The 16,076-nt window shown below is 49.8% G+C and overlaps 4 protein-coding genes across 4 annotated transcripts; 2 read left to right on the top strand and 2 right to left on the bottom strand.

Moving 5' to 3' along the window:
* Positions 1 to 1,328: 1,328 nt before the first annotated feature.
* On the top strand, positions 1,329 to 2,386 carry TGAM01_v207278 (telomerase reverse transcriptase; the record flags this gene model as incomplete). Its single annotated transcript, XM_024550049.1, has 4 exons — positions 1,329 to 1,730; positions 1,794 to 2,094; positions 2,154 to 2,316; positions 2,377 to 2,386. The coding sequence occupies 4 exons, from the start codon at positions 1,329 to 1,331 to the stop codon at positions 2,384 to 2,386; spliced, it is 876 nt and encodes a 291-aa protein (XP_024405215.1).
* Positions 2,387 to 5,630: 3,244 nt separating this feature from the next.
* Positions 5,631 to 7,275, bottom strand: TGAM01_v207279 (hypothetical protein; the record flags this gene model as incomplete). Its single annotated transcript, XM_018803656.1, has 3 exons — positions 5,631 to 5,868; positions 5,952 to 6,501; positions 6,570 to 7,275. The coding sequence occupies 3 exons, from the start codon at positions 7,273 to 7,275 to the stop codon at positions 5,631 to 5,633; spliced, it is 1,494 nt and encodes a 497-aa protein (XP_018663029.1).
* Positions 7,276 to 11,853: 4,578 nt separating this feature from the next.
* Positions 11,854 to 13,296, top strand: TGAM01_v207277 (hypothetical protein; the record flags this gene model as incomplete). Its single annotated transcript, XM_018803657.2, has 1 exon — positions 11,854 to 13,296. The coding sequence occupies one exon, from the start codon at positions 11,854 to 11,856 to the stop codon at positions 13,294 to 13,296; it is 1,443 nt and encodes a 480-aa protein (XP_018663030.2).
* Positions 13,297 to 14,244: 948 nt separating this feature from the next.
* On the bottom strand, positions 14,245 to 15,471 carry TGAM01_v207276 (hypothetical protein; the record flags this gene model as incomplete). Its single annotated transcript, XM_018803658.1, has 1 exon — positions 14,245 to 15,471. The coding sequence occupies one exon, from the start codon at positions 15,469 to 15,471 to the stop codon at positions 14,245 to 14,247; it is 1,227 nt and encodes a 408-aa protein (XP_018663031.1).
* Positions 15,472 to 16,076: the final 605 nt, after the last annotated feature.

Genomic DNA, 16,076 nt, shown 5'->3' with positions numbered 1-16,076 from the left:
GGACAGTACTCGTAGCAGTAGTGGCGGCTTCTTCAATAAAAAGAGTCACATCAATGGCGACACAGGTGCTGCCATCTCGGCGAGGAAATCAAACCACCTCTGATGTGAAATGCAACCCGAACGATGCCCAGCAGCCACCACATTTGGCAGCTCCATATCCCGAGACCCCTTCATTTCCAGTGAAATTTCACCTGCATGCCGCTGCATGCCGATACGAGCAGCTGCGGCTCTGCAATTGAGCCCTATCGAGAGCCTAGCCCTGCCAGCGTTGGATCCAGGCACATGTAACCAGCCTTCACGCTATTAATCACCAATGCTTCGGCAGTTGTGTGCCACCACCACCACCTCTTGTATCATGATGAGAAGCTCAACCGGACGGGTCCTCGTGCGGAGCTGATTGTGCCAGGTCAAGCCGTGGGTTGCAGCGCAGTCTGTTTGCCCTCTGGCAGGGCATGTCGCCGTCGACAACAGACGTCGAAAGAGACTCCAGATGCCCCCGCCAAGTAGCGCATCGCACCCGATATTCTGCATTGATCTCAATATCGGTAACCACAAGGCGACCGGGCTTCCACGTTCTGCTCTCTCCGATCGCGATCGCGATCCTCGGCCGCGGACTCAGCGGAGCCTCGTTGACCCTTGCCGGCGCAAATCCTGATGACAGCTTCTTAGCACGGAAAGGCATCTCGCACGGTATGCCGGTAGCGTTCTTGGTGTGCTGTAAGGCCCCAGTGCCTGCCTGTAGCTAAAGCCCAAGGCTCGCACTAATGTAGGGTCAGTGGCGCTGTGCCGCGCTGAGAAATTTCTCAGCTCTGACTAAGGGCAGCAGGATTTAGAGCTCCAAGGTCCGCGAAGAGAAAGAAGTTCAAGGGCCTTAAATAATCAGCACACAGTTCTCAACCTTTACACACCACAGCGACACTGATTGTAAAGTTACATGTATCCAGCTCTTTAACTATAGCATCTATAGGCTACTGCTACTACTGCTGCTATGCTGCTACTGAGCTATAGCTGGGGTATAAACTAATAGAATTGGGGTGTTGGATGGCTTTTCCCTTAATGATACGGTGTTGATGTTTTGGATTTGCGTGTGCATATTCAATCTGCAGTCCCCATTCTCCCAATTGAGCTCATCGAAGCTTGAGCAGCAGTGCGGGCAATCTTATCGAGCCAAAGCCACAGTGGCCCTGAACGCCACCCGTCTCAGCCACAGCGGCCCATCGTTGGTGGCGCTTGACACTTGAAGTGGTTCATTGTTCGCATTTACACTAACTTGACGCGAATCATATACGAAACGACGCGAACTTACGGCCGTTGCCATTCATCCACAAATGTCTCGTGGCAAGAAAAGGAAACATGGCACAGACAGCGTGCCGGACAATCAGGTGTCTGCTTCGTCCATAAATTATACGCCTGTACAAAAGGACCTGTTGCTGCCGCACTACCCTCTCGTTCGCACTCTAAGGCAGCATGTGCTCGCAAGCCTCCCAGATTCCTCAAAGGTCAGACGCAAGAAGATTGCGGCTGTGGGATCAAGCATAGGCGCAAGCAAACTAGAAGCGCAGCTTGCGCAGTTGCTTGATACTGCTCTAGTTGGCTGCAATCAGCCAGCACCAAGGTCTGAATCAGAGGAAAGCACATGGCGGCAATGGCTGTCCTTTTCTCAGAAGGGAGATGAATCTTATGTGACTATATCTAACGGAATAGCTTCGTCGTTTGATCAGCAGTCTGAGGTCGGTTTCTGTGCCCCCAAGTGCAATCGGTAGAACAGGCGAGGCTAAATGGCCCAATTGTAGATTCTTGACTTTGTCATCTGGCTTCTATTTTCTAGAGAGCGGGCTGGATCATGGCCCAAACACCTGCTTTGTGATGGCTTCCGTAAAAGTGCCAGAGATGATCAATCTGCCCGGTCAACCATCCCCGAAGTATACAGCCAGTATCCCAATTTCCGCGTCAAGGCGCTGAGAGAAACGCCGTGGCCGCACCTCCTGGCTCTGCTTGGCCAAGCCGGCGAAAGAGTCATGATTAACCTATTAACTGAATGCTCTGTATTCCTCAAGGTTGATTCAGGCTTAGACAACTACTTACAACTGACTGGTTGGTGTCGATACTCGGAAGATCTTCGCTATGCTCTTACTCTAATCACTTCCTGCCAGGTATTCCCTTGTCTGAGCTGGATGCCGGGACGCCAAATCCTAGTTTGAAGCCTCAACCACGCAAACCCACGGAAATTACTCTTGTTCGCAGCAGAATATTCTACGCAAAGCCGACAACCACCGCGAAAGGCCTAGTCCATGCGGGCTTCAAGCATATCCGTACGTCGGTTCACCTTAGACGCGCTTGTCACCTCTCTGGATACAACTACTAAGTAATCTATAGATGCTCTTAATCGTTACCCCTATATCAGAACGAGTGCAGATGCCAGAGAGAATTGCCCGGATCCCATAAATCCTCAACAGGAAAACGAGGTTCACACAACTAAACTTATGATGCACATATTTCCGCGCCAATTCAACCTACATAATGTCTTTACTTCTCCAACTGATACGAACCAAACAGCTCAAAAATTTCACGATTATACATTTCGTGAAGATGAAATCAAGAAAAGTATGAGAATCGCCAAACGGTCGACTGAGAAGGCGCTGCCGAAGTTGCCCAAGCGATTAAGGGGCACAACAAGAGACCTCGTACGACGATTGCAGATTTTGCATGCGCGTTGTTCTTATTTTGAACTTCTTAGATACTATTGCCCGATATTCCTCGACGAATCTCACGGAAATAAGGACAGAAATGGAGATGAGAAAATGCCAACGGTTTCTGTCCTAGCCCCGGGTCGGATAACCCAAGCAGAATCTCCTCTCAAACGACAAGCTCGGAGGCATCACGCAAACACGTCGACCCTTCCTGAATACAAGTCTGTTATAGAATTATCGTGCCCAACGACATGCGTTTCTGCATTCTGCCAGGCGGTCCTTTCAAAAATAATCCCAGACAACTTCTGGGGCCGTGAGAAGGACTGTCATAACAAAATTGTGTTCCTTCGCAAAGTAGATCATTTCATCAAGCTGCGACGGTTCGAGATGATCTCACTGCATGAGATAGCACAAGAGTTTAAGGTAATTTTCAACCCCATAAAACGAGATAGCCGTCGCTATGCACTCACCACAAAAATTAAGGTCACGGAAGTTGCTTGGCTAGAGCCCCCTAGCTGTCAAGGCCAGAAAACTAGCCAGACAGACATGAACAAACGTTACGAAATATTTCACGAATTTCTTTATTATGTTTTTGATTCCCTTTTGATACCCCTAATTCGCAGCAATTTTTATGTCACAGAGTCCAATACCCATCGCTTTCAGGTTTTTTATTTCCGCCACGATGTCTGGCGGCTAGTGGCAGAGCCTTCGATGTCGAGCCTCAAAGAAGGAATGTTTGAGGAGATCAAGGTGACGGAGGCGAAACGAATTTTCGATTCCAGACGGCTTGGGTTTAGCCAATTGAGACTTTTGCCCAAGGGTACTAAGCTGCGTCCCATCATGAATCTCAGACGCAGGCAAATGACGGACAGTAAACGCGCCAGGTTGCTTGGGCCCAGCATCAATTCGCTCCTCAAGCCCATCCACGCGGCGCTCAAATTAGAAACTGTATGTACCATGAATCTAGCCCTTTCCTCTCTTATTTTTGCTAGGAGGGAGGGTTATTTGTAATTCGTGCTAACCAAGTGCAGCTCATGAACCCGTCCAAGCTGGGATCAGCCCTTTTTGCAGTTGGTGATATTTACGAGCGTCTAAAAGCTTTCAAAGGCTCTTTAGCACCAGAAAAGCATCATACATTTTACTTTGCAAAACTAGATGTTAAGGCTGCCTTTGATACAATACCCCAGTCATCGGTTCTGCAGTTGATGAGGTCGGTTCCCAGCCAGAGTCGTTATATTATAACAAAGCATGCAGAAGTAAAGCCCGGCGAGCGACTGGGCCTTGCAGATAGGAAGAGCGCGACCAAGCCCGTACGCCGGTGGCATTCCTCAGCCATAGCTCAGGAGCAACCAATTTCGTTTCTCGATCGTTTGGAGAGTGGCATGGGGAGCAAGAAGAAAAACACCGTGTTCGTCGATAGTGCTGCCTTTCAACGTCATGATACTCGCGGTCTTTTAGCACTCTTGTCTGAGCATGTTGGGCGCAATATCATCAAAATCGGGAAGAAATACTATCGACAAAAGAAGGGCATCCCACAGGGCTCCGTGTTGTCGACATTTTTGTGCAATTATTTTTATGCTGATCTGGAAGCTCAGCACCTGGATTTTCTAGAAGAACCAGATAGTCTTTTGCTGAGGCTTGTTGACGACTTTTTACTCATCACGCTAGACAAGGACAAGGCCATTCAGTTTGTCGAGACTATGCATCAAGGGGTTCCTGAATATGGCGTGGAAGTAGGCCACGATAAGACGCTCGTGAATTTTGATATGGACGTTGACGGCGAGGTTGTGAGAAAGCTTGCCAAGGGGGCTAAATTCCCATATTGCGGCACCTTTATCGATTGCAAAACATTAGAAATTACGAAAGATCGAGGCTCAAGCAAAGATATTGGTACAGCTCCCTCTGCAGATAGTTTCTTTGTGATGAAAGATTTTGAAGTTTTGCTAACCGTACATCTCTCTCACAGATATATCAGCCTCTATTACCGTTGACTTTGGTCGATGCCCTGGTCAAAATTTTCAACGAAAAGTGCTCAGTTAGTGGCTATAATTACTCATCCCACTCCATCTTTGCCGGTTGACTGACGTGAGGTTGCATTATATATAGACTCTTTTAAATACCAATCTCACCTCATGTTTTTCGATACGGAGCACAATTCAGTCGACACTGTCATCAGCTCTTTACACGGCGCATTCTCCGAGACTGCGCTAAAGATGTGGGCTTATATACGATGCTTGTCTACGTCTACCCAACTTACAGCAACTCTGATAATCAGTAAGTTTGGAAAGCAGCCTCAAGAGTTTTCGTTTCAAGTGTGCTAAATTGCGACGAATTAGATACTATAAAAAAGGTGGTCGATATTGCGTTTCTGATTCTCACGAGTAAATGGAGGAAGAAGCGGTTCGAAAAGTATGCGTGCGAGATTCGCATGTCGCAAGTTATAGCGTAAGATCTCTTTTAGATTTCTTTTTTTTTTTCTTTTAAAAAAAAAAAGAAAAGAGTTTGTGGGACACTGCTGAAATGATTCTAGTACTGGATATTCCGCCTTTTTGGACGTGCTACATCGGCGACAAACGGGGTATGGCGAGGTGATTGCCTGGTTGAGAGAAGAGACAACTCGCCTTGCCACAGCGAGGTAGAAATAAGATTTTATAAATAATACAAGATCTATCAAGTGATGAGCTATTATAAATCGCTCGCAACGCAGCTTTGAGCTTTGATCTTAGCATGAATCAACCAAACATACCGTCTATACTTTTCCATGTAACAATTCCTAGAGAAATTGAGACTTATAATATACATTGCATCTATAACGCTATCCCGCTTTGCCACCACGTTTCTCCAAGATACAAACTGGGCAAATGATCCCGATCCCAACGCCACCAATGATCACCCTCGCTGCCAAATCCCAAAAACAAAAGCGGAGATGCTGGTACAGGCTCAACGAGCCACAGCCCCGTCGACGAACAATCGTCCATGAACAGGGGCGCCGTGAAAAACAGCCACGCCAACGTAAACAAGAGATTCACCATCCGAGACACAAACCGCGGCAGCCGCAGCGGCATACACAGTCTGAAAAGATGCGCCGTCGACTGCTGCAGCAGAATACCCACCATCTGGAGGAAGAAAAAGGCCGGCGCCCTCCAAGGCTTCGTCTTGGGCGTGGAGGTGAAGCTCCCTGAAGCATGCAGCAATCCCGACTGCAGAAAGGACACAACCATTGTAGCGACAGAGGCTAGCAGCGTGCCCCTTTTCAAGTACCCTCTTCGAAGGAGGTACGTCGCCGGCGCGGCAAACTGCATACGAAAAGTCTGGTGCCACCAGCCTCCCCACCAGCCGGCGAGGCCTCGCGCGAGGATCTGCTCAAAGGAGCCGAAAGTGGAGGCAAACTGCCACAGCGCCCCGCGGGAAGGATAGAAGCGGTTGGCGAGCCAGTACTGGACCAGATCAGACACGCTGAAGACGGCCTCGATGGCGGCGTATACGCCGAGGAGGGAAAACGCTTCTCTGTATGCGAGGAGCAGCCATGGTGGGAAGTCGCGGAGATGTGGTGGGAGAGCGACTTGGCCTTGATGATCGGGCCCGAGGATGAAGTAGGGATCTTTCTTCATGTACACGGAGAGGAAATCTAGGGCGAAGTAGAAGATGACAATCTTGGTGAGGCGCCCGCGGACGAATTCGCCGGTGCTCAGGGGACGCGTATACCCACTTCTGCTGGTTTTGGGAATGGCGTCTACTTCGACCTTGTCTCCATGAGAGATTTCGAGAGGGATCTGAGGCCGGGGGATGGTTGGGACAGACCAGTTCCAGCCTTGAATGAATCAAACTGTCAGTGAGGCTATCATTTTAAAGTTCAATGTATTATATGCAATTACTTACCAGAAAATCGGAAGCAAAGTATCAAATCTGTCGCCCATGCCAGTCGCTCTAAGAAGCCTCCATCCGAGGGGTAAGGTTCCCAGACATGTTCGAATTCATCATGCCTCTCAGCATTTAGAGTTCCGTTCGTTGATATCGTCTTCCGCGCTCTGATCTCATTCCCACTTCCATTCACGTTCTCAGATCCTCCATTGTGGCCGGTTGATCTCACTTCGGTGTGCATCTCACCATCCGCTTCCTTGATCAAACCATCATCCTTATCCTTCTTGACTCTCCGCACCACCCTGGCAGCTTCAAGCTGCGGCCTCGTCCAAACGAGCAGATTCATGCTCAACAAGGTGCCCCACGTCGACGCCAGCCCAGCCGCATACGCACACGCCGTATTCGTGCTCGACGTATACGCCAAATGATAGACATTGGACCAGACAATCAGCGCCATGGCCAGCCACCTCGTGTGATAGAACCAGGGCCGGCGCCTATGCGGGACGGCCAACCACAGCGCGGGCACGACAAACGGCGCCAGCAAGCAAAAGGGAATCAGCAGAGGCTCTGCGAGGCCATCAGCAACAGCGAGCTTGAAGGCATCGGCGTAGGCTGTCCGTACGGCGTAGGGGAGGCCGGGAGTGGGCATTTTGGCGATGCTGCTGAGATCGAGGTCTGGCGCTCTGCGCGAAGACAGCGACGATACATGTGAGAGCACAGCCATGGTGGCGACCGAGTTGGCTGGTTTTATCAACGCCAGTCTTTTCTATCTGGTCTTCTCTTCTCGTCTCCTCTCCCACCGTTTGCGATTGTGTGATCAACCGCAGTCTGCGTTGAGGACTGTCTCCCAGTCAGCCGATATGCACCCGCCTGGCCTTTTGAATCATGACGCACAAGAAGCACGAGTCTCGGTCCAATGCCGCATGTGAGTAAGACTTTAGGCCTGTTTGCTTGTGCAAGTATAACCAGGTTCTGCCTAAGCCATGTGCCGCTATTAGTGTGAGACAAGAAAAGAGAGCCAAAGGCGGTCTGGTGACGCTTAAAGCTTCCAAAACGCTCGTGGCGTTTCTGCTAGGGCCATCGCACAGAACATGACAACATGTGCTACGGAGGATATTCAGCCTATCGGGAGGTGATGCGATGGATCCTCTACAAGGGGCGGTGGCAACGCTAATGGTGATCTTAGTGAGAAGTGATTGCTTGGTGGCATCATTGTGGGCGGGATTTGGCTAGATTGGCACTCAAGCACTGTATGATGGACGATCCCTGCCGCGAATCTTGACTTTGAGATCCATTGCTACTCTACTGCACGTTGTACCTGCATACCCTATAATACGCTCGTGTTGCTTGATTTGGCGGCCTGACGTCTGATTTCTCCGATATTCTACAATTTGTTATATTTCTATGTTGATATAGTGATCCTAGGATTGTTGTAGCTCTGAAGGCACGAATTTATTGCCCGGGTATATGCATGTATGTGGCGCCCTAGCGGTGTTATCAATTGTCATGATAATTGAACAGTCAACGGTCTAAAGGAGGAAAAACTCGGAAAATAATACCCAGTGAGGGGGAGAATCCCACAGCACAAACATTTGTACATATTACTGAGATTTTCTGTTTAATGTACAATATCTCATTGCATGTGTTCTAAAGCTGTACGTCTTTGTACTTTGGCAATTTTTATACAGCACCCCCCGCTGTAGAGTAGGGCAGAAAGTCTACATGTACAGGAATGTATAAAGGAACATTGAAGTTGTTTAATTCATGTTATCATATACACTAGATTTAGCAGTAGCAGCAGTAGCAGCAGTAGCATGGATCAATGTTATGCCTGTTGGAAGGAACGATGATAGGGCGTTCGCTAATAGAGTTTAAACCTCGTTTACCAATATAGCTTATTTTCACTTGTCATCCTAGATCTTAGCTCTCTATCATTCTTCTTCTCCGATTTCAATGCTACCTAGAATCTGTAACCTGGCTGCATCTTTGCAGCCGTGCCTCTCTCAATGAAGTACCAGACGACCTTGACAGGATAGAAGCCCAACTTGCTGGATTGCAGAGAACCGATGCCAGAAAGCGAATCTATTCGCAAATAGGAAAAGGGAAGAATCAGTAACCGAAGCAAAAGCATCTGGGAGATATCGTTGTTCAACTTGCGACCATAACTTTCCTAATCGCTCCAGACTAAACAAACATCTCGAGAGCAAAGCTCATAAAGAGCAAGCCAGGCTTGCACAGGGCTGGGAAATTCCAGTGCCGCGTAATCAGAGATATCGCTGTTTAACTTGCAGCCATAACTTTTCTTCACGCCGACATTTAAACGTCCATCTCTCAAGACCAAACTCTACAAAGATCCACAAAGAGCGAGTCAGGGTTGCACAGGGCGGTAAATCCAAGGCGTTTTCTACATCAAGACATTGCAACATCGAACGCTTTCTGCAAAAGATCAAGCTGAAAAAAAAAACAACAGTATTGCCGTATTTGTGAATTCGTTTATAGAACTAAAACAGCTTTGACTAGACACCTCAAATCCAAAGGGTATTTAAAAGCAGCTGCTACTGCTCCTGCTGCTAGCACCTAACTCTTCTATACTTTTAGCAACCTGGAACCTTCTGCTACTACTGCTACTACTGCTACTACTGCTACTACTGCTACTACTGCTACTATAATTGCTAATTTTAAATATTATACTTAGTAATCATTCATTTTAATATATAGATTGGCTACCTTATTGTACTATAGCTAGGGTGTTAGATAATGAAATTAGGGTGTTAAATAACCCCCCCCCCCCTCCTTTTAAAGTATTCTTCATCCGCAAATAATACTTGATGTATTATAGCCGTATAGGTAGTATTTGTGTTAATAGTAGGCTAAGTTAAAACATTCATAAACCATTTGCTATCTTAAGGCTGCTGTAGGGTTGGATAATATAACTGGGATACTGGATAACTTGTCAGTATCAGTAGCCCAAAACACTAACGGCGCTGTCATCAGATAATCTTCTTTGGAGGAGAGGAAGCGAAAACGTCAAAAAATGGGCCGATTGGCATTTCGAACGCCGGGATTTGCACCCAGGCTGTTGGCAGGGTTAGCATTGATCAGTCAGTCTTGAAGCGTTTGCCAGCTGTGGCACTTACTCTCTCCCTTGGGAGGGGAGCAGGTTAACTACTACCCCACGTCCGAGTTGAAGGGATTGTTTCTATTCAGGTATATAAAGGCTTATTCTCCATGATGGAAAGGGGATAGAGAGTGGCAGGGCTCAAGTGACAGCTGGCACGGGCAAGCGTGTTTGTGCTGTGGAAGTGAGGCTGCTGATAGGTCGAAGCGTGAGGGAGGGCTCGGGTGGCAGCAGATGGCGGCTGCTCTTGTGGGGGGACGATATGCAGAATGCCGCTGATTATTACGTTTACTTTGCTGGATACAAAAGAGCCAACTTTATTTGTGTTCCTTGTCAAGTGGAATAAGCTGTGGTAGGGAAGCTTGAGGGCGTATTGATGAACAAGAGATAGTAGCAGCAATTTTAAGGGCGTGAAACTAAGACCTGGCTTGGGAGAGGAATTCGACTAGTAGTACTCCTATTCCGCACTTGGCATCGTAAATCCACGTGGATGAACAATAACTGGACATGTAAGACATGCAGGTAGTCTCTAAGTCATTGCCTGATGAATTAAGCCATTGTTCAACGTCAGATGCATCCCCATCTGACTCAGGACGCAAGGACGACGCCAGCTCCAGCCGCAATAGTTGTCTCCTACATAGCGAGCATTATGCATTTGCTGCTTCTTCCATCCTTGGCTCCAACAGGCGACTTGGGCTTTATATGGTCATTGCTCAGATGCACTCTTGCTTGGTTAGACATTGTCGTTGCTGCAACCAACACGCGCGATAACCCCCATATATCATGTCATAACTCTCTCTCTCTCTCTCTCTTTTCTTTCTGGGCAAAATGTTTGGACCTATTCTACCCCAGACCAGAACTAGCGCCACCAACAGCTCTTTTTGATTGACTGGCGGCTTATAAAGCTTTTCACCTCACGTTTGTGCCCCCTGTTTACTAATGTTTTGTGCTTGCAGGTCGTCTTCAACGCTTCGTTTGCCAAAGCCATGGCTCCGTAATTTCGCGTATCCAGCGGCAACTTTCAGCGCTCTTGACAGCGAGATCAACCATGACTTGCTGACAAATCATGTCACCTGGCTGTAACTTGATAGAGGTACCAGGATCCTAGTAGCCTGTGAAGCATGGAGGTACTTGGATACTCTGTTGGTACAGCGGCCTGGATGTTTTGGTGCGCCAAGACGATGTGATACCTGGTGGCGTCCAACCGTCACCGCGCCATCAAGGTTCCCGCTGGCCTACAGGCTGGTAACGGACTCCCGGAGCCGAAAGTGCAAGTATCTCCACCGCCCGAGCCAGGTACTTCGACGAGCAAGTTACTAGTAGTACCTAGACCTCCAGCCAGCGAACTCGCAGCGCTGTTTGACCCGTTGGCCGAGCCTCGAGTCTGGCCTCTACTGGCCCTCACCCTGCCCTGTTGCATCCTCGCTGCCTCGATCTCGCTCTTCCTCTCTCACCTGCATCAGAGAATCACTCACTCAACGCGCGTATCGCTCGCTCATCCACGCTTTACAGTCTCCTAGTTTCCATCTCCGAGTCTGCGCCTTAATAATCCGGCGCCTCTTATTAATCTCGTGCGCCCCAACCCGCATTTTTTTCTGTGCCGCCAGAGCTGTGACCGCATCTCGGAGACTTTTGAGAGCTGGAGCACGACTCTCTCGCCCCTCTCTAACGAGCGCCGCCTATCAGGCCTGGCTGCGGATTCCACGGAAGCCCGGGCAGCGATAGCCAGTCGCACCGCGCTGGCTTCTGCTACTCACCTCCTGCGCCTGTGAAGATCAGTCGCTTCGCGGCCATGGCGTCCGGCATCAACACGGCTACGGCCGCTTCGGCCGGCCCGCAGAAGCATCGGGCCTGCGACGAGTGCCGTGAGTCCCCGCTAATCCCCAGCTGAAGGAAGATGATGCATCCATATCAGACAATACATGTATACAGCCAGTGTACAGCATGTATAGAGAGGCGGAGACGACGACATATGGATGGATGGATGGATGGAGATGCAGTTGCCTTTGCAGAGACGCTTGATTCTGATTCGAAACCCCCGCCTCTTCTTTAGGATTCCGCAAAGTCGCCTGCACCAAAGAGCCCGGCGGCTGCTCGCGCTGCCAAAAGGAAGGCATCGCATGTGTCTACTCGCCGCAGAAGCCCATGGGCCGTCCCCGGAAAAGGCGCCATCCACAGCCTGTCATGTCTGTGTCTCTGCCCATGCCTGCGCCTACGTCCACGCCTGCAGCCCAGCCTGCGTCTTTGCCAGATGCCGCCTCGACGCCAACTATAGCTGAGGCTCTGGCTCGGGTTCTCCCTCCTGCTCAGGCTGCTGCGATGCTTTCTATTGGGCCCCCATTTGCATATGCCGGTGCCGACCAACATGGCCAAAATAGTAGCCACCATCACCAGGACTGTCACTGTCAGCATCACTGCCACCAACAGAATACCGCTGCCCATCAACAGAATCACTTTCTTCAACCTCAACCTGCGGTTTCATCAGATCTGGCTGCGCACTTGTTGACCCAGCCCCTGCCACCAGACATGTCCTCTTACCTGAACCTATCGCCCGAATATAGCACAGATGACTCGACTTCACTTCAGATAGACGACGGCGGGGCACTTGCTCACATTCCACGCCTCAGCCAAGGGCTTTTTGACGGTGCCGCCATGCCTGTCATGAACCTGAATCAAGCCGTTCTTTTCGAGGACATTGGATTTGACGAGATAGAGACAGACTCATCTGCCTCTTCCATGACTAAAGACTTCAACGACTCTCTTCAAAAATACATGGTGTCTCAGTATTTGGATACTCCAGCACCTAACGACAGTCCCAGCACCAGCACCAGCACCAGCACCCACTCTGGCTGTTTCGGATCGGCAAAGTCACACCCGACCGCCTCTTGCGACTGCCTTACCTCTCTCACACAAGCACTAAGCTCCCTGAATCGCCTACCGACGGCTGTGATACCTGCCATGCAAGTTGCTCGCGAAACTACAAAGGTGGCTTATGACACCCTTAGCTGCGTCCATTGCTATGGAGACATGTACGATCTGTCCAAGCCGTCGCCCGTCTCTCGCTTCCAAAACATGATGTGCCTCGCCGCACTTGTTCCCTCTGCCTGCAACGCTTATGCTACGATTCTGGAAATGGTCGATAGAGATGTGGAACGAGCCACAGGGGAGAGTCAGTTGCTGTATTTCAACTTTAAGGATGTTGGTGGGATATGGGGAAATCTCATCGACGAAAAGGGCCCTGTCTCTCCCGAGTGCGCACTTCTCAGAAGCTTTCACGACCGATACCTGGAACCGGAAATCTGGAAGGCTACTATCCGAGCTATTCTCAAAGTTGAGGTGTATGGATTCAATCAGAAGACGGCGTCTGTCTCGAGCACAGTGGACTGCAGTGTGTCGCCAACCGCCTTCTTGCACTGCGGACTGAAGGACGTCATCACGCTAATTGACGAGAAGAACCAAAAGAGGCACGACATTGCGGATGCCTTGATGGAAGCGAATCACGCTTTGCCTGACAACCATTACCTTTTGTTCCCAGGCCCACCGAAGCCGTGCCCTCGCGAGGACAGGCAGTGCGTGCGTATGCTGGATATGGCGAGGATGGCGCTGAGTAATTTGGCTATATCATGAGCAGAGAGGGAAGAAGGAAAGACAAGAAGAAGGATTTTTGGGTTTTAATTTTTTTTTTTTTTTTTCATATTCTCTCTCTGCATTTCGGATATGTACGCGGTTCATTTGCAAGATATCGTAGGAAAAACTGTTGGTTTTCTTCTTTACTTTTGATTTTATTGCTTGGAATGGTAATGCAAAGGCGCATGGGCGTTTGGGGTGTTCAAATTCTTTTTATAAAAGGCCTGATATGGGAAATCTGAAATGGGTCATGGTATACGAGACAACGGAAATCAACATACCATTGACATGCACCTGCATTACGGGATGGGTTTGGCTGGAAGCATCATGGGCCTTTTATGCGATATTAGTTTTACTGAAGGAAGAATATATCCTACCTTAATCAACTTAAGACGTTTACTTGATCACCGGCTTCGTATATTATCACTTGACATTAACCTTTTGTTTGAATAAGTTGAATTTCTTCAATATGCTGTAACAATATATAAGTGACAGAGAAGCCTCCAATATGAATATTCAAGATAAAATAAAAAGATAGAAGAAAATCCGCCCATAATCAAAATGCGGCAGACCGAAAAGATATCACCCGATTGGCAAAATTTATCCAAAAACAAAAAAAAGGATTCTGAATTCCTCAAATCCCGGTTTAACGCCATGCTTGGTATAGCCCAGCCACATTTCTCGGCTTCCTATCCATTTTCGTCCCCTTCGCTCTCCTTGATGCTTTAAAAAAGAAATTGTGAAAGAAAAATGGCGAAAGCATCCTGCATAGTGAAATAGAGCTTTTCCCCCATCCAGTATGCATATATAGAATCCCATCTCTTTTCCGTGCTGATGCAAAAAATACCTCCAATCTCTCTCAAAGATCATATATATACGTCTTCATATGTAGCTGACTTTGTTTGTATGTTTGTTTCTGGTGTTCATGTTTTTGATTGAAGGTTTCAATCACTCTTCGTCCTCCATCAAGGATAGGACATCCATCTCCCTCTTAACTAGCTGCTCAAACTCCTCCCTCTCGATGCCCGATGACCGCGCAAGCAAGAACAAGCTGCGAATGCTGCGCGACACGTGCTGCTTGACGCCGAAATCGTTCTTCTCTTGCTTCTCTGCAGAGGCCTCGAGCTTGGCGACGGTGATGGAGCCGTGGGAGCTGGAGCTGGCGCTGGATCTGGGGCGTGGGTGGAGGAGGGCGAGCTCTCTGGCGGAAAGCAGTTCGTCGTCTTGACTTGCGTTGTTGTTGTTGTTTGTTTCTGTGGAGGACCAGGGGTTTTGGGGCACGGGAGCGTCTGTGATCACGACAGAGTCGTTGGAGCGGCTGAGGCCGAGGGGTGGTTGGATGTGAGCTCGCACCATGGCCTCCTCGTCTGGATCGTGGTTGTCCATTGCCGGCTGGACGGAGTCGTACTGCGCATAGTAGTCGTCATCGTCATCGTCGTCCATTGCGGCAGAGGCATCATAAGCGCTCCAGTGGGATGGTGCTGATGCAGTGGCAGAAGTGCCAGTGGCGGCCTGAGGAGCCGGAGAGCGGTTGACGGCCGGAGTGCGCGCGGGAGTGGCATCGTAGCGGTCCCAGTATCCATCGTCTTCGTCCTCCTCCATGTGATCTGAGCCGCTGGTGGTCGATCCGTTGGAGCTGACACCAGAAGGTTCGGAGATTCTGGGCTGCCGGAACTTGTCCTCTGCCTCTGCGATGGTGGCAACGCCGCCGAATTGCGCAAAGGGAGCGGCCTTGTCTGCTGCAGTCACCTCGCCCACTCTCCAGCCATCGCTGCCGCCCTCTTCGTCGTTGACGCAGTACACCAGCTGGAAGGCCAGCCCAACACCAATCAGGACCGTCAATGCCTGCAGAGTCTCTTGATCCAATCGCTTGTATCTTGTCTCGACATCGTAGTCCCAGTCTACCTCGACCTCGCCCGAGACAGGATGCGGTTCCAGGCTTCCATTCTGCACCAGCTCGGTCAACTGCGCCGCCTTGGTTGTGTCGTAGGATAGCAGCCTCAGCCAGGGCTCGGTGCTGCCCGCAGAAAACAGCTTCACTCGTTGTCTGAGAATGGGCGAGAGGAGCGGCAGGATGCCCGCAGCCGGCTCGGTCGAGGCAGTGGCTGTTGGGAGAGCGGGCAGGATTGGGGCCAGCAGCCCGCTGAGATCTGGAGGCGTGATGCTTGCACCCATGGTAGGCTTCGGCTCTGATTTTTTGCTATCGCCTTTTCGCGGGACAGACTTTTGCGTCAGAACCTTGTTTTTTTTTTGCGAGAAGTAATTTCGACGCCTATAGCGGAGAGACGGCAGCGGCACAATGAGAAAGTTTGGCCTTAGTAGGGGTCTATTGAAGGTTTGTCGGTTCCTGAGGACTGGAATTTTGGGGCGAGCGTCACATGCACGCTTAGTCGCGGGAACTACGTGGATGGAATAAAAAGCCACGGGCGTGGACCTGTTTGTTTCAGGATGAGTGAAGTGAAATGGGTATACGGTGAGAAAACGGCGAGGACTATGGAGAGAGGACTGGAAGAAAAGGGAGAAAGAAGAGAAGAGGGCGAGGGCGCATGTGAGCGCGGAATGGCGTTAATATACCTGCCTCCAAGACGTCAGATGCAACTTGCTGGACATCGTGGATGGGCCGCGAAATGGTCGCACATGTGCTGGTGCTGGTGCCCCAGCGAGTACCGCAGGGGTAGCGTCGAGGGCTGCGGCAGGGTTCTCGGTACAAAGGAACAGCGCGTGAGACTCGGCTGTGAAGCGCCCCTGCCAGCTGGTAGCCGGTACCTAGCGCCCCCCGG

This window comes from Trichoderma gamsii, assembly GCF_001481775.2.
Source record: "Trichoderma gamsii strain T6085 chromosome Unknown Scaffold_26.2, whole genome shotgun sequence".
NCBI lineage: Eukaryota > Fungi > Ascomycota > Sordariomycetes > Hypocreales > Hypocreaceae > Trichoderma > Trichoderma gamsii.
Note: the sequence above shows the minus strand (reverse complement) of the source record. Positions and strands in the feature narration are given on the sequence as shown.